This window comes from Odontomachus brunneus, unplaced genomic scaffold (assembly GCF_010583005.1).
Source record: "Odontomachus brunneus isolate Ranch 3 - 2012 unplaced genomic scaffold, Obru_v1 Obru_scaffold_009, whole genome shotgun sequence".
Lineage (NCBI taxonomy): Eukaryota > Metazoa > Arthropoda > Insecta > Hymenoptera > Formicidae > Odontomachus > Odontomachus brunneus.
In genome coordinates, this window is record NW_022639459.1 from 2,810,716 (window position 1) to 2,828,531 (window position 17,816).

Genomic DNA, 17,816 nt, shown 5'->3' on the forward strand with positions numbered 1-17,816 from the left:
GACAACTTGGACGCCACAACGTGTGTCGCAGTTTGAAATAACGGAAAAGTACACAGAGAAAACAATCTGATTGCATTAACGTTTTGGTTCTGATGAACGGACCATTTTGGTTGAAGGACACAGAATTTCTGTTTCTTAAGAGAAAAAATTTGAAAAAATAAGAGATATCTATTTGGTGGGTATTAATAGCAATCCAAGCAAAACAGAAAATTACGATGACATTGAAATAACAAGAGAATGACGATTGAAAAATGAGTCTTTTCAGTCACTTCTCATTCTACCTGGATAAATCTAATTTCTCTCATTTAAATAGAATAAACAATTGCTTTCATGGAAAGCAAGAGATTTTAAGATGTATATTTTTTGTTGAATAGACATTTACATAAATGCACTGGATATATGTACTTTCTACTTCTTAAATATCTTTTCGCTTAGCGTACAACCGAAATTTGGATTCTAAGAACGAGAAGTTTTGCGCTCCCCCCGAGCGAAACGCGTTGGTCTGTTCATTATAGCCAAACTGCGTGTTGGTGCAGGCAAACTCTTGTCTCGTTAAAAGAAAGGACGCTACCCGCTGCGCCGTCACTTACCTTAGTTTGTGTTCGCCGCGCTGTGTGTGCGTGCGCGTTCGTCCGCCGCACGCAACGAGCTGTTGACCGTGATAATCCCAATGACGATGTACACAATCAGTATTACACACCGAAGCCAAGGAGGAATCCCTCGCGACGAAACGGGCGCGAGAGCTGTGCGCGCGCTAGACCCGTGTCGATTCACTGCTCTGCTCGGGCGAGACGACGACTGTCCGGGCAATTATCCGGTAGATACACGCGAATATATATCGCGGACACCTCTTCGCGCCGAGGGTGGCTCGTATGCGACGAAACGAGTCACCGCGCGCTCACGTACTGGTGGAAACGGTGCCCTTTTTTGCGATCGCAAGCGCGCGCGCACCCAACCGACACCGACAAAGTCCCACGTGCAAGTGTCGAACTACATTTGAGTTGCCGCGACTACCGCGAGGCGCGCCGGCCCGCCAAGTAGTCCGCCGTCCGGCGTTCCGATTGGCCGGATCCCTACCGCGCGCGCGAAACAGGCTCGTACTCAACAACTGCGGGCGCTGAAATTCAAAAAGCGGAATTGATTAAGGCTCCGGTGCCCAATGACGACGGCCTACGTCGCGAGATACTGCTCTCGCTCTCGCGGCGTAGGCTAATGACTTGTTGTCGGGTGATCGATTGTCCCGTGACGCACGTGTGAGGGCTCACGCTGCTGCGTGATCGTTCTGCACGATCGTGGGGTCAGTCGCTTTCCTCTCTTTGAGTGTCGACGCATTTTCCTTTTCTTAGGTGCTCTTTTGAGTCTCTTCATTGACCGTGATGCTTTATGTAATCATGGAGCTTATATTGATTGTTTGCGCGATCTTACGATGATAAGCCGAGGTATGAGCTGAAACTTTCAACGATAATCTATTTACTAAACTGAAGAGTGTAAGTCATTGTTGTTAAACTTGAAAGAGAACGGCAATGTATGTATAAATCTAACAGTTAGGGTCAAAATTATTATTACACTGGCAAAATTGTATCGTGAATTGTATTGTGCGAGAAAAGGGACATATAATTGAAAAATTCATTGTTATTAAATGAACAGGAGGAAAAATTTCCTTCCATACGATAATATGAAACAAAGAAAATATCGAATACCTTGTCTCTTTCTGAGAGTCCTACTTGGAACATCGACTACAATGAACTTTAAAAATGGTTAAAAATGATTGATTTAGATGTTTAATTGACTGTCTCTTTTACTAAATGTTCTTATTTTCCAATTTTCTTCATGAATTGTGTTTCAAGAATAGAAATATATTAATTACAGTTCTATTACATTGCACACATGTTAAAAGCATCTTCGAATGAGATAAACATGTGTACAACATTCATTGCGGAAACGGTTATTACAAAAGGAAATATCATTGCAGTAAGTTAGAGGAAAGAAATGTTCTTTTCTATCTCGTAAGAATTCGTCTTACATCAATGGTGTAACAAAGAAATCCTGCAGGATCTAAAGCGAGGCGGTGATCCGTCGAGCATCAGCTGTTCGAATTATTATCGTTGTAGACGACGGCAGATGTTCGCTGGCCTGAACTGCTCCCCCGAAAGCTTTGAACTCGCTGATCTTTTCTTTTTCGCACCGATGAAAAACTTCCGAGGAAAGCGCACCTTTCCGGATCCTTGCATGCGGCTCAAGCATTATAATCCTAGACATACGCCGGGAAACGAATAGATATTCCATTGGGCTAAAGAATAAAGGACATCCAACGTACCAACTTGTAGTCGTCTTTGTCAAATTATATCAACAAAGTTCTGGATGGTCATAATAGCTAATAGCAGCTTTGTGTATTTAGGAATATCGTGTATATGATTCTGATCACACGAAGTGTTAGAATCAATTGTTCAATAGTAGTTTCTATCAACTTAGATTTAAATTCAGACTGTTTAAATACCCACAGAGCTAAAATTAAAATTTGAAAAATTAGAAAATATCGGTAAACCTATACACTAAAAAAAAAATATTTGAAAACTTATTTGTGCGATATGAAGTTGATTTTTGTGAAATAAACGTTATATAATGAGTTTTCAAGGTTTTTTTTTAATGTTCCTTAATAGAAAGAAAACATCTAAAAAACTTTAATGGCGTATCTACTTATAATAATATACATATTTTTATACTGAAACCAAATATTTGTCAAATACATTTTTTCAAGATCTCTCTATGAAAGCGATTGTTTGTCCTGTTTATATAAATAAATGAATGTAGATAAATGTAGATTTAAGATTAATATTATCAGTAAATATTTTTTATTCCTTATGTTTTTTTCTCTCGGTATACATTGCTCGCGCTATGAAACAAGTAGGATGTATAATACGAAAATAATAAAGTCGCGGTACGGAATAATAGAAAGCGCTAGAAAACAATAGAATTTGCCATTCGTAATTAGCTTTAAGCCCACCTTACCCGAGTTCGGTTGCTCGAGTATAACCCGCTGTGACCAATAGGAAGCCCAGCGTGAGTTACCGTATTGTTCTCCGTAGCTTAGCCTTCGTAGCTTAGCGGGCTTACCTCCCAACAATAGAGATCTGTGCGTTTACGTATTTATGAAAATCTCTTCGAGGCAATACCCGCGACACACACACACACACGTACACGCACACAACTCATATGAACGTTGATAAATATAGCCGTAAACAATTTTATTATACGAATCTCTTGGTGGCGAGCAGCCAGGCAGTGATAATTCGCAGCTACTCGTCCCGGCTACGCGTTCCCTTTGATGCCGAGGATAGACGACGCTTCGGAACCTCGCATTGTTCGAAACCTGCCGTTAGTTACGTGCCACGGTATATAGGATATCATCGTAGTCCGCGTCCGAGAAGGAGAGACCCCATAGGTTTGTGGCACGCGCTGCCAGCTGCCCCACAGCTGTCTCTCCTCTGTCGTCCCCTACACACGAGGCCAGGGTTCTTATTCGACCGTGGTGCATTTACCACACCGAACGAACCGTTTCGCTTCTGTGTGCACGCACGTGCGTACTGAGAGCTCGGCGAGCGCGCGCGGCCGGGCGATATTTTATTGGCATGCACATTGCCACGAGAGCGCGAAGCCCGGGCCTGCCGAGTCCTGTCGTAAGGAGCGAATCCTGAACAATAGAGCCCGATGATCCGAGAGGCCTGCGTAAACGGCCTCGTGGAACGGCCGTTGCGCGAACTCGCGGTCATTTTTCTTCTTTTGTCGATGTCGTTGTCAATAATTGCTCATTAGACGGCTGCGCGTCTGTGGAGATACTTCTACGCGTCGGGCTAATTTCAATTGTATTTCCACAAACGTAATTTTGCATTCCCGGCGATACCGAGTTATGTAATAACTTGTTCTGTAAGCGCATCAAGTGACGAGCACACACGCAAATGTGTGTACAATTTAATTGTAGCCAAATGTAACTATAGACTTTTGCAGTGGACAAAATCCATTCTAATCGCTAGAGTCATTTTTTATTCTATCCGATTTTGCATATCAAATTACTCACAAACTCTAATGGAACAATGACTTTCGTTCCAAACGCTTAAAAAGTTATAGTTGGCGGGAATATGAGATATAGGTATTTTTGAGCTATTTGTCTGTCATGCAACAAAAAGTTGCTATAAGGTCGTTTTTCACTTCAGTGTGCCAGATCAAGCTGTAAAAAATGTTAAGGTGTAAAATCAAAAGTGTGCCAGATTAAGATGTTCATTTGTGTCGTGTGAGGGATACAAAAAACAACATAAATTACAAATACGACTGTATGATGTACAATAAGAAAAAAATTCATTGTAAAAAAGCCCAAGAAGCGACAACTGCAACAAGATGTCCTACAATAAAAATAAAATAACTTTCGCTCCTTTTTTCACGCAGGACGTCGCATTGCGTATGTAGAGCCATCGGGAGACGATATGCACGGGGGGTTCTCTACATTTGCGGTTTCCCATCCGGCTCGAGCAGCGCAAACTCGCAGGAAATAGTCCTGGAGTATCCTAGAGGACACAGGGCTATTGGGTTTCGCGTGGAAAAAAAAAACGAGGTCGCCGGCGGCAGCAGGAGGGAAGGTGAACGGGATACACGAGGAGACGTGTGAGTGCTCCGGCGAAAAATAAAAAAAGACGCAGGGAGGGAAGGGAAGGGAACGGCGAAGTGCACACGCTAAGGACCGGAAATCCCAGGGCGTTCAACCCTGACACCCGGTATATATTTAGATTTAAAGAGACCCCGATCTAGTCCGATTTCGTAGATACGCACGGCGATCGATCGGCATACTTCAGCCTTTGAAATAACATCGACGTCTCATATCTCGCGCTCGATGTCGTTCGGAAGTAGTGTCGAAATACGTCGGAGTAGCAACAGGACCTGTCCGATCGCACAGCACCTCGTTGGGAAATATCGTCAGCACGCGTTGCGGATATCGTCACGAGCTCCCCGCACGCGCTAAGCCATGTGCTACGAGACGGAATTATTTACGCGTCCGCGGGAGAAATGGACATTAAATTGCTCGGCCACGTGGCTGTCGACGGTATCGCTGTTTTTAAGGAGAACCTCGCACTTCCGCGAAGGAAGTCGATCATTTCCTACCGCGTTCATTGCACAATCGCGCACGCAATATGCCGCGATGCTCGCGTATCGGCTCGCCCACTCGACCATTCGCGGACGACATGCCACATTCTGCCTGTACTACACGCGTCACGCCGAGGGTGTAACGATCTTCTGCGGAAATTAATTACTGTGATAGTGTAGTCGTCGGAATTTCACGATTCGCCCATAAAACTGCCGTCTTGCGCGTCGAAGGCACTCGCGATCGTCAATCGCGCGTGTCAAAAGCGAAAGCTTTTACGTTGGCAATTAAGGAGAGCACTCTGGCGCTTCACCAAATGCAGAATAAATAACTTATAATATGCGCAACGGCTTGCAAAACAGTTCAAACACAATGAAGTTCGGAGCTCACTAAACTGCCAAAATTGAAAATCATTACTGAGACTGACTTAGGCAATAGTAATAAAATCAGTAATACAATTAAGAATACTTAATGGTAATAAATAATAATAATACTAATAATACTTAATAGTAACAATATTTAATAATATAATTAATAGGTAAATCAATCAACAAACTTGAAAAGCTACTGTTGTTTTAGAAAATGTGTATTTTTGCACTTGAGAAAAACTTTCTCTTAATATAAAAATATGTATATTAATATGTAAAGTGAACATATGAATTAGTATCCAACGAAAAAATATTTCTTATTTTTTAAGTATTTTCTTCTCAATATACATATATCATCTTTTTATGCATTTCTCCCACTTTCCACTGTCTTTTTGGATATATATTTCTTTTATGTAGTTTTCAAAATTATATTTTGCGTGTGAGTTTTGCGCCAGAATCGAAAGATTTATCGTTCGTGTTCCATTTGCTTGTTACTGTTTCTTTTTCTAAATTTTTCTTGTCAAATTTTCTTGCACGATGTAAGAATCTGATTATACTTTGCTACGATTATGTACGCGTTGATCGCGATACCTGACGATTCTACACCGAGACATGATACATCTGATAAACAGTATCTATAACTAGAAACGCGGAGGCGTCGTAGCAACACACGTTTTTTCTCTACGATTGAGGCCTCCTCTCGCCTACCTATGCGATTGAAACGCTGTTGTCTGATTTAAACGACGAAAATCCGCCGGCTGAAAAATTACTTTGCGCGAAAGCTGCAAAGTACCGGCGTCTTTAGAGACACAATACCGCAGTGGCGGCCTTCTCGAAATAGACGAGGAGCCCAGCCCTCCAAACTCGTCCGAAAATAAAACAGGTTTCTTCCTTGCGAACGGCCACGTCCAATTGGACGACTCCGCCGGAACGGTCATTTATTTATTATCCGACGCCTATTTCCAATTGTGGTTGTTGTCGTCGTCGTCGTCGTCGTCGTCGTCGTCGTCGTCGTCGTGCTGCTGCTGCTTGTGCCAATCAACGAGCCACAGATACCATTAGCGAATTTCCGTCTTATTGATCGGTTTGCACAAAATCGGCCCTGAGCAACTGTACGACCCGTCGGGCAATTGTCCAAACAAGAAGCTACGCGCTGCATGCACATACTGACGCTCTTGTCACACGGAGGGTCCGAGTGCTTTCGATGAAAAAGGAGAAAGAAAAAAGAAAGAAAGAAAGAGAAAATAACGTCACGACACGATTGTCTTGCGCGTGTGTGCGCCGAAACAACATTCTCGTGATGGAACAGCGATGCTTTCATATGTCCCGCAGTTGTCTTATATAGCGTTGTCAATTACGGATTTGAGCACAACTCAAGCGCTGATCGTATTCAAAAATTCACGGATTAATAGAAGTGATAGCTTCGAATTTTTCTGCGATTATTAACTGTCTTAATAATGCGGATGATCAGTGAAATTGCAAAATGCCGTATTATTGAAAGAAAGAAAAAAGTAAGTAATGACGCAATGAGATTTCATAAACTACTAGGAAATAATTGATTCATGGTTGTCATGATGAAGAGCTTCATCATTACTCAAAAAAACAATGAGTCGATTCACAAGTTAGCTCAAACTAGAGAATGTGATAGTCATTAATTTTTCATAATACAATAGAACTAATTTGTATAAGAAAAATCGTATTTGTGTGTACAAAGAATAAAATATATTTTATAATATTCACTTCGAATTTTTCTGCGATTATTAACTGTCTTAATAATGCGGATGATCAGTGAAATTGCAAAATGCCGTATTATTGAAAGAAAGAAAAAAGTAAGTAATGACGCAATGAGATTTCATAAACTACTAGGAAATAATTGATTCATGGTTGTCATGATGAAGAGCTTCATCATTACTCAAAAAAACAATGAGTCGATTCACAAGTTAGCTCAAACTAGAGAATGTGATAGTCATTAATTTTTCATAATACAATAGAACTAATTTGTATAAGAAAAATCGTATTTGTGTGTACAAAGAATAAAATATATTTTATAATATTCACTTCGAATTTTTCTGCGATTATTAACTGTCTTAATAATGCGGATGATCAGTGAAATTGCAAAATGCCGTATTATTGAAAGAAAGAAAAAAGTAAGTAATGACGCAATGAGATTTCATAAACTACTAGGAAATAATTGATTCATGGTTGTCATGATGAAGAGCTTCATCATTACTCAAAAAAACAATGAGTCGATTCACAAGTTAGCTCAAACTAGAGAATGTGATAGTCATTAATTTTTCATAATACAATAGAACTAATTTGTATAAGAAAAATCGTATTTGTGTGTACAAAGAATAAAATATATTTTATAATATTCACTAAAATAAGAGCTATATATATTTTTTTTTCAAACTAACGAAGCCGCAATAATGTGAATGTGGCTAGATAAGAGTGATAGCGTAATACATTTTAATAATTGACAGCACGCTTACGCCTTGGCCATCTATCGACTGACGCCTCAAGTGTTTCGCGAATAATGATCTCTTGTTAAGTTATATATGGGATATAATTGTTAGAAATACTCTGTTAAGAGCTAATTACACTTATTACTTTTGATGGTTGAAACTTTAATTTTAGTTTACATGAAATTAAAGCTCTAATTTTGACAAAGAATTAAAAGTAGGAACTTTTGACAAAGAATTAAAAGTAGGAACTCAAAAAAAACACGCCAACTCTAAGGAACACATGTAAAAAATGTCAATTTTAGTTTCAGATATCTCAACACTCGAATAACAAATATTTGTTCAATTGCACGAGCAATTAGATAACATTTCAATTTGTACATAGCGCAAGTCTCAATAAATTCTTAACAAACTTATCTTGCCTGACAACCTCCTCAAATATATACATAAATAACAATGATCATTTCAATTTTTAATTGGAGCTCACCAGGCACCATTTATGAAAATTAATGTGTGCTATATAAATTTGATAAAACTTCCGTGTAAGATCTACTTTACTGGTTTAAAGCTATTGATATATGGCGTCTGATATTGCGAGGGGTATACGCGGCCAAAGTCCGTGCCTACGTATCCATTTATTGGCTCTGACGAGAAGGAACCAGGGAAATACGGATGATTCGCATGATGATTCGAGTATGTGTCATCGTGGTAAAAGCTACTAGGCTGCTCATACGGCAAATTGTAATTTATCTGGCCGTGATCCTGATAGTGGTATGCGTCTGAACCTGTCGTGAGGTCCACGTGGCTTATATCCTGCGGATATCCCTCATAATATCCTGGAAAGCTCGGATGTTCGGTAGTATGATTGCTGAACGTTGGTTTGAAGTCTATATATGGCTTTCTCGTTGTAGTTTTATCTCTTATTACGGTCTGATTCGTGTCAGCAGTCATGTTCGTTGCTCCCATGGCTGCTGGCGGGTCGGTGGCACCCACCTGAAGATTTTCATGCTGTCTGGGCGATCCTTTGAAGAGATCACTGTGCTTCCTCTGAGCTTCCTTGCAGCCACGCATCACCGCCTAAATAGCGATAAAACCAGTCAATAGTGCAATCGCCACATTATCACGCAGCAAACAAGAAACAATTTCGCTCCTTTCGAGAAAGTGCTTTAATAAAGCATTATAAATTTCCACGAGCGATAGAGATCTCTGTCGATTCTAGCCGAGCATAAAAAGGATGAAAATATTTCCTGAAATGTTGCGTTTATTGCCAAAGCACGATTCACTTCGAGAGAGAAACGCAGGAAAGCGCGGCACTTTCGTTCGTAATAACGCGATGAAATATGGCAGAAATGAAGTGGCGAGCTGAGATTAGCGGTCTGACGTATGTATCTTGATATAAGACGTCGCTCCATTTAAGAGTCAATACCTCAACACGTGCGTTATCTTGTCACGTACAGTTTATAGCACCGATTTGTGAGCCCAAATAAAATTACAGATGCGTCTGAGTACTGAAAATAAAGTCATCGACTCGTGCATTATCTACGAGAAAAACGAAAAATAGACCTGGGAAAGTCTTAATTATCTGTCACACGACATCTGCAAAAGCATATGTTAATATTCTATGTTAATATTCGTACTCATGTGTTCGCGACCGGCGACAGAAGTGAGACATTATTTTTGCATTAATGATTGCGCTCAGCAGAAAAAGTAGTATTTTTTTTAACGATACTTAAGTTTTTCCAACATGACTACTAAGCAATCTAGTATTAAAAGTATACTGAATAAAATGACGATCATTTAATAAATAAGTTGGAAGCTCCTGTTTCTTCGTCGCGGCCACCTTGAGTAAAATTTATAACGTTAGAACCGAGAGAAGTTACATTAAAAATTCACCAAAATTCTGGCAAGATACGTAAAACTAAAAAAATATATCCGTAAAATGACACTTGCAATTGATTGAAACATAAAATAGTTGAGACACTTTCCTTTTGTTCTAACAATAAACAACATTAACGTGAGAGAATCACGAGAAAAGTTAGTTTAGGTTAGGTTAGCTTAGGTTAGATTAAAAAGCTAGATTACGTGTCATCTTAATTTTACGGTAATTTGTTGATTGTTACAGCAAAAGGCAAGGGTTCGGACAGATCGATTGCAAGTGTCAGTTCTACGGGCATATGTTCTTATTTCCACGTACTTTGCAAGAATTTTTCTCGCGTATTTTCCCGTCTCTGATGCCGTCAATCAAAAGTTCCACGACGAGAAGCCAATAACGCGTCTTGAAGCGTTAAGCTGCTTCTATTGCAGCCAACGGGGATCCACAGAGATATGCGTCCGCGCTCAAACACGAAAGGTACATCGCACCTCTTTCCACGCAATTAATCCCGATTCGATCGCGCGGAGCGAGTGAAGCCGAGCCGGTGTTTTCGGCTCTCTCGAGAAAGCGCGGCACACGCCGCCGGATGAGATGCGCGTCGAGATAAAACGTCGCGTGGCTTTCTGCTCTGATTTCTGTTTGCTCACCGCTGCGCGCGAGCCGAGAGATCTATTAAATTCTTACCTTCTCTTCCGCGTTCCGATCAGTTTGTAATTCCGGCCGATGATCAGCCCTGTCTTCACTAATGGCCGCGTTCTTGTCACTGTCGGGATTCTTCTCCTGGTCCGCGTACTCTTCATTGTTTTCCGCAAAATCGCCCGGCTGCCTGTTGTCGAACAAACTGATCACTTGCTGCGTCATATCATTATGCGACGACACCTGCAATGGCTTTGCCGGATCGGCAGTCGGCAGGAGTCCGAAGGGAGTGTGATAAAAGAACGGATAAGGTATGAGGGAGTAAGGACTGTAGTAAGCGGCGAAGTAAGGCGAGGTTTTCGAGTGACCCAAATTCAAGGCGAAGGTCGCTTGTGGCATCTTAGCAATGGTTTTTACACTTGACGATGCCGCAGTGGCCAACCCACCAACACTCAGACCAGCTAAAAAGGCCAGACCCCCTAATAGTCGCGCCTTTCTTTTATTTGCCTCGCTTCTTGTATTGTCCAGGTTCCTTGGTTCCTCTACTTTTGCCGGCTTACGCAGATCTAGATTTCTCAAAGGGAGTCCTTTGTCGATCATATAACTAGCGTTTGCCTCCATTAAAAAGCCTGCATTTTTAGGATTAACAACGGTCGTAGCCGGAAGTGTGTCACAGCACATCTCTGCAACAAGAATAGTCGTCGGTATCGGAGTTATCACTTTTTCTTTTTAGCGAATCGAGAGATCACGCGACTACGAAATCGATATCGAAATATTGTTTATCCGAGTGTCGAATAGACGTTTACCACTGCAACATACGGCGACGGCTATTAAAACGACGATGAGGGAGTCCATCGTGACCGCGTCGTGATCGGAACGAAAATGAGGTGACACCGCGTAGGCTCTTGGACGAAATGAAAAAAGCTGCGGGTCGCCCCCATGTTTCGTCTCGAGAAAGTGTGTTTGGCAGATATCGTTATAAGTATGGTAATTATATTGATTTAATAGCTTCCTTCCTAGTCGTGGCAATTACGCTTCGCATAGAAAATGTGGGCTATCGACGCTCGAGATTACTTTATTGTGTATCCGACTGCTTTCAAAACTTTCATACTGGGAGAGATTTCTGCTTGAGTCCGGCGCCTCCCGCGAAAGTTGCAACAGTAAGGCAATAATGTCAGTTTAAACGATAATGGGTATTATCTAAAAAGCTAATAAATTTATGTACGTGTTATACAATTTCGTTCTCTTAAGGGGTTCATAAAGCAAAATGAATTGGTTAAGCATTCGTTGAAATTTGCACTACATACAAGTTGAAGCAGAAAAGTAAATATAGAAATTTGGCATTTTAAATTGATACGTTTAAACTATTTGTATCAAATGCAAAATAATATCGGCAACATGAAGATGAAACAGAATAATAATAAATAATATACTCCATTTTCTCGACTTTATGCACTGAAGCTTTCTCCGGAACAAATTTCAATAATATCTGTGAAATGACTTGCAATTCTTTAGCTCGTTTGAAATATCAATTGTCATACATTCTTTTATCGTTATGTGTCATATTTCAGAAACTCTTTTACAGTTAGTTTCAATGTACCCATATTATGTATTCTACACTTTGCACTCTTTATGTTTAAACGCAGTTTTCCGTTTGTCGATATATCATATATTTACAATGTTAATTTAACGAATATGTTGTGTAAAACTATTTGCTAATGAAAAACTGTTTGCTAATGAAAAGATTCACAGACGGTGCACAGCATTAACACATACACTACTGTGATTACTGATCCGACTTAAATGGCAACCCGAAGATACCTCAATTCATAAGAATTTAAATATGGCGCCAACGTTCCTTCTCGTTGCGCGCGCAAGCTTCCTATTGACTCTTGTGGTCTGTTCTTTTCAGCTACACTGCCGAACTGGTGCAACAAGTGAGACAAGTATATGTTTTCTCACTCTAACTTATTGCATCAGTTCAGTAGTGCAGCTGAAAAGAACAGACCATCTGCCATGAGCTGCGAGAGAACCCGATTGTGTCAGTTTCAGAATTCCTTGCGATAAAAAATGGTCCAGCAGGAGGAAGTTAATGGAGTTTCTAGCGCAAATACCGCGAACCTGGAATTTGCGACTCCGGAGAAGCAGCAGGCCCGTGCGTTTCTGCGCGAGCGATTCCTACGTGTCGTTACTGGCATTGTCGGTAAGAAATTTCATTTAGTCGTTGTGTATACATTTCATTATACATTTCATTATATCTTAATCGTACTCGGAAACCATTTGAACTGTTCCCGCCATTCTCGTTAACACATCCAAGAAGCAAATATCAGGTGTAATATGTAATCTTAACGAGTATTTATGAGAATTTCTTTTGATATTTTAACTTCACGCAATCGCACAAGTAACCTTGGTTGTAATGTTATGACACTTGGTAAACAGCATTTACATATTAAAATTGTAACGTCTACTCACATAGCACAAATGTTCACTAGATATCGTAAGAATGTTCTAAATTATTCAAATATTTTTATAAGTATGAGTATAGGCGAGTTTTTTAATTCATCGATAGATCCATCGCATGATGCGTAAATACACCGAAACATTGCATTTGCGCATCATTAAATTAAAAAACTCGACCTGTATATTTTCTCGAGAATCGCTCAAATATGGCGCCAATCGAGGGAAAGTCCATCTGCTTTATATTACGCGCCGCGACAAAAAGCTCAAATTATTAATTATTAAAGAAATATCTCGCGACAATGTGAATAAATATGTATTTAATAGGCATCGACACTTTAAGTTAAATTTAAAATTTTCCGTTCTACTGCACCTCTTGTAGATTATAATTTATCCGGAAGCGTTGTTACACAAAAAGAATGTAGTAATTCGTAATTTGTTGTTTAATATTCGTTATTGCCAACCGATTCAATTTAAATATTCAAATATTACAGGCAAGCAAGCAGAATTTTACTTACACGAGAATACACGTGTGTCGGGTGAATTCAGAGGTTGCAATGTAGAATCTTCCGAGATTTTCGTAAGAAACTTGGAAACACCGATCGGCAAGATTCCAGAAGCCATCCTTCGAGGTAGCGACATTATTCACTTAAGCATCGACATCGATATCGATCAATAGAAGATGAAACAAGATTGACACAAACGAATATAAAATAAAGGTATATAACGTAAAATAATTTACCAAGCATTTTATATAATTAGTTTTATTTTCGAAAATGTCTAATCTTTAAAATAAAATTAGAAATAATTCTCAGGTAGTACAAGACATCCTAACATACTGTCCAGGATATATCTCGATAAGTGCTTCTGGGATGTCTTATGCTAAGCTGAATGAGGTATATTTGGTTTTTAGGAGCGCCGCATACTTAGCATCGTGTTTATCTCCGAAATAATACGCCTTAAGTGGTCAATTATTTCCTTAAGATGCCTATTTTTCAATATCACTTGCTAAAAAGAAACATTTTATTTTTTATTTGCACTTGATACGATAACGACACGTGTATAACAGTCTTGGCATTCTCACCTCCGTAATTTCTTTGCTCTCTTCGCAAATAAGTCTATAAGCTTCCGACGTTTTTTTCTCATCGGATTTCATATCCCACTCTTCCTTCAGTGGAATCAAACTTTCTATATGTGTGTATTCCATACCTTGCAGTTGACAATTCTCGTTACATTTTTCGTATATCAGTCTTAGACGCTTAAATAGCATCTTCAACATCCTCAATTGATCGTAGATCTTAGTTTTCTTTTCATTTGCAATATTAGTCCCTTGTGTTGTACCTGTGAATAAGCAATATATTTATAAAGTTAATACTTAACAGTCAAGTTCATTAGGAAAAAGAAGGAAAAGAGAAAACTCGTATGTTGCCAGCGTATTGTGGAAAAGTACCATTAGGTGGTTGCACGACTTTCAAAGTTTGGAAAAGCTCTAAAGTGCGGCTGACAATTTCTTGCACCGTTTCTTGCCCAAATCTACACAAACTGACGGTATTGAATTCCTTAGTTTGTTGCGGTTGCTGAGGTGGTGGCTGAGTAGGTGGGACTGGAGTCTGCGGTGTTGTGGCTTGATTGCTGGCTTGACTATTTTGTTGAACCATCGCGGCCTGTTGTTGTTGCTGCAATAATTGTTGCTGCTGTATCTGTTGTAATTGTTGCTGCTGCATCGCGATGGATGGATGCTGTTGCTGTTGCTGCTGTGCCAATACTTGTTGAGAGCTGGGCATCCCCATGGCATTAGTTCCGACATTACCGACACCGACCCCAACACCTACTCCCACACCAAATTGTTGAGGATTTACCATGTCTGTAACAAAAATGTCTTATTTGATTTCCAAATTTCTATTTTTGTTTCATTTCTAAAACTTTAGCCGTTTTACAGACGTCGTATATATTAGACATCATAGAATATTAGATACTATAGATATATATAGTCACGCACGTTGATCTACATAGCCCCAGTCTTTTAAACGATTGACCAACTTATCATGATCTCATTAAAATATAAATTCTTTTATGAATTGGAATTATCAATGTCATTTTTGTAACAATTTGATGGAAACTGACTTTCAAAATAACTTGTCCAATCTATTTCAATCGTGTTCTCGGTAGTTCATATTCTTCTATTTAAATTTGTATTTGTCTCGGTAGTCCATATTCTTCTAAAATTTGTATCTGAAGTTTGTATTGTATCTACGTTTGTATCTATAGCAATCCTCCGAGCCACTATCCGAGCGCGAGGAAGTGAAGAAACCATCGAAGAAATATCTGAATTTGAAGAACTATCTGAACTTGAAGAACCATCTGTACCTGAAGAACTATTTGAACTTGAAGAACTACCTAAACCTGAAGAACTATCTGAATCTGGAGAACTATCTAAACTTGAAGTAACATTTGAATCTGAGCTGTCTATTATATCGCCCATGATTTATTATTATACTTTTTTCTTAATTTTCTAAATCTACTGATATTAAACTCTGACATTAAATATATGCTCAAATATTAATGTCTGTCCGACAACTTATCAGATCTATAACTGTCGACGTATCAAGTATCAAATAATAATATATGTCAAAGGAGACAACGAGACAAGGAGACAAAGGACAAGTCGTCCCATGTCAATATTTATGAAACAAACATCAAGGTCTCAAGTATTTATGTACAAGATAGAAGACTACATCATTAAAAGATGCACAATTTTCACATATTACGGCTATAATTAGAATAAAATTATTAACAGCTTACTTCCTTGTTGCGGTCCCATTAAACTAGAAACCATTTGTCCGCCACCAAACTGTGTACGTAAAGCGGATTGTTGTACATTGGGAAACCCACCCAAGAAAGGATGTTGTTGTCCAGCCATGTTGCTTTATTTAAAAATAAAGGTCATCAATTGAGTATTGTATTTGCTAAAACATATAAATTAACCAGGATACATTTCTGAAAACCATCCATGCTTTATATCTGCATATCGTCTCATTAAAACATTCAAAATAATCTCAATATTTCTTAAAGCATCTCTTAAAGACAAACCATTTTTTTTCCTTGATATCTTATTATCTAATTATTACTAATTATTAAAGATCTAATTATTACAAAGATTAAGTTGGATAAATGTAATTATAAAAAAATACTAACAAATGCAATATAAATACAATGGATATAACAATGTTAATTGCAAATGGGTGAAAATTTTAATATTCTCAATATTTATATTTTCTCAGTTAGTCTTTCTTTTTCACATTACAAGTTACATTCACTTATGCACATGTTGCACACATAAGTGTGCTTTCGACATGTTGGAAAAATAGCAACTGTTTAGTAAACATGTTGCAAAAGCATAAATCATTATAAATCATTCAAAAAAATCTCAACATTTGCAGAATTATTTAGGCATTACTTGATCGATAACATTGATTAATCAGAATTTTATAAAGAGCATTTTTATCTTGCTAAATGTTATTATTGAATATTCATTTGATGATAACTCTTTAAAAGACAGTGTGTTTTTTATCTTTAGGTGCCAGGTTACTACCATAGATATAAATTTTGTCAAAAAATATTTATTTTTCAAAAATATATGTAAACAATAGACTACGCATATTGAAAGAAAAAAAACAATGAACCTTTGACTAGTAATATATAGCTCTCAAATTATATTTGCAGAATACTAAATTATAATTAGCAACTAAGTTGTATCTTCAGCCTCTTCTATGGAATAAATTGACATTTGTATCTTTGGTTGACGTTTCTTTTATAAAAATCTGTTCTTTTGAGTACCTAATTATAGTATAAATTTCTTTGTCTATATTTTTAAAACTATACATAATCTTCATGGTCTTTCAAGCTTTCTTTCATACTGGAATGTATCTATTGTTTCTTATCAGTCTTCTTGAATATTCTTTCTCTTTCCTCCTCATAATTCTTACAGTGATAAAATGCATAACCTCCCAGAATATCTATTATACTTACTTATCCTAAGTATTTATTCAGATTGTAATTATTGGCTCTGATTCTGTTCATAGAATACACATCTAATGATGGATTTAAGATGATCAAGATTTATAGCTCACGAGAAATATAAATAACGTTTGAAAGAAGTGCCAATACAAGGCATTAAGAGTGTTGATATCGTCATTTTGATTTGATCCTAGATTATTTCTGTCAAAGGATATATTAAGAGTATAAATTATTATCGAAATTTCAATCATCCACTACTGTATATAAACTAATCTTGAGATTAGACTACGTGTAGCTAGAATGTGTAATTTTTACTTCTGTATGTTTCATTTATCAGCGAAATTTATTATATGATTAAAATTGTAATGTGTATACCATTTGTCTGATCTGAACATCAGAAAAAATAATGTATTACTAAATAATGTATTAATGTATTACTTACGCAAAAGCACTATAAATAAATTCACTCCCCTCTTTGGTATATGTGTATTATCAAATAGTACAAGAAAGAATCAGGCGTCTAGCATTGCAAGAATGAATTGTTGACATCTTTCAACGCATCTGCGCAAAGAACGCAACGAACTTCGTCGTGCAATCCTCATAGCGTGTTCGACTGGCCCTGGGTTAATCGCTCCGAGAGCGATTAATGACGTCATAAGTCTCTACTAGCCAATCATAAAGCTTATAAGTACTTGTTCGACCAATAAACGTGGGCTGAATAACCCAGAGCTAGTCGAACATGCTATCAGTGGCTGCGTTCAGCAGAGAAATTCGTCAATCTGATTGGAGTATGCTCTTAATTTGAGTTGAATACAAAAGCATGTGACCAATCAGATTCACGAATTTTACAATAGTTGCAAAGCAGCTTTCTCTGC

At 38.4% G+C, this 17,816-nt stretch overlaps 4 protein-coding genes across 9 annotated transcripts in view; 1 reads left to right on the top strand and 3 right to left on the bottom strand.

Annotated features, from left to right (window-relative positions):
• Nucleotides 1-1,151, bottom strand: part of LOC116854153 (RNA-binding protein 24-like) — a 47,568-nt gene extending 46,417 nt beyond the window's left edge. The window contains exon 1 of one of the 2 annotated variants that reach the window (XM_032835791.1): nucleotides 591-1,151. The gene's annotated coding sequence lies outside the window, so the exon portion shown is untranslated. The remainder of the gene's footprint in view (nucleotides 1-590) is intronic. The other variant, XM_032835793.1, reaches the window with a different exon arrangement.
• Nucleotides 1,152-8,229: 7,078 nt separating this feature from the next.
• Nucleotides 8,230-12,276, bottom strand: LOC116840278. The gene is made up of 3 exons (XM_032806798.1): nucleotides 11,274-12,276; nucleotides 10,516-11,150; nucleotides 8,230-9,035 (listed from the first exon to the last, which is right to left on the bottom strand). The coding sequence occupies exons 1-3, from the start codon at nucleotides 11,320-11,322 to the stop codon at nucleotides 8,508-8,510; spliced, it is 1,212 nt and encodes a 403-aa protein (XP_032662689.1). The 5' UTR covers nucleotides 11,323-12,276; the 3' UTR covers nucleotides 8,230-8,507.
• Nucleotides 12,277-12,413: 137 nt separating this feature from the next.
• LOC116840280 (gem-associated protein 7-like) lies at nucleotides 12,414-15,879 on the top strand. 3 transcript variants are annotated; one of them, XM_032806804.1, is made up of 3 exons: nucleotides 12,414-12,670; nucleotides 13,419-13,643; nucleotides 13,727-15,879. In XM_032806804.1, exons 1-2 carry the CDS (start codon nucleotides 12,538-12,540, stop codon nucleotides 13,601-13,603), a joined length of 318 nt encoding a protein of 105 aa, XP_032662695.1. In that variant the 5' UTR covers nucleotides 12,414-12,537; the 3' UTR covers nucleotides 13,604-13,643; nucleotides 13,727-15,879. The 3 variants fall into 3 exon arrangements, with proteins under 3 accessions (XP_032662695.1, XP_032662694.1, XP_032662693.1); XM_032806803.1 differs by having other exon boundaries at nucleotides 12,415-12,670; nucleotides 13,740-15,879; XM_032806802.1 differs by having other exon boundaries at nucleotides 12,418-12,670; nucleotides 15,193-15,879.
• LOC116840279 (mediator of RNA polymerase II transcription subunit 30-like) lies at nucleotides 13,673-15,880 on the bottom strand. 3 transcript variants are annotated; one of them, XM_032806799.1, is made up of 4 exons: nucleotides 15,727-15,880; nucleotides 14,375-14,788; nucleotides 14,009-14,265; nucleotides 13,673-13,932 (listed from the first exon to the last, which is right to left on the bottom strand). In XM_032806799.1, the coding sequence occupies exons 1-4, from the start codon at nucleotides 15,842-15,844 to the stop codon at nucleotides 13,834-13,836; spliced, it is 888 nt and encodes a 295-aa protein (XP_032662690.1). In that variant the 5' UTR covers nucleotides 15,845-15,880; the 3' UTR covers nucleotides 13,673-13,833. The 3 variants fall into 3 exon arrangements, with proteins under 3 accessions (XP_032662690.1, XP_032662691.1, XP_032662692.1); XM_032806800.1 differs by lacking the exon at nucleotides 15,727-15,880 and adding an exon at nucleotides 15,292-15,438; XM_032806801.1 differs by lacking the exon at nucleotides 15,727-15,880 and adding an exon at nucleotides 15,049-15,199.
• Between the last annotated feature and the right edge of the window lie 1,936 nt (nucleotides 15,881-17,816).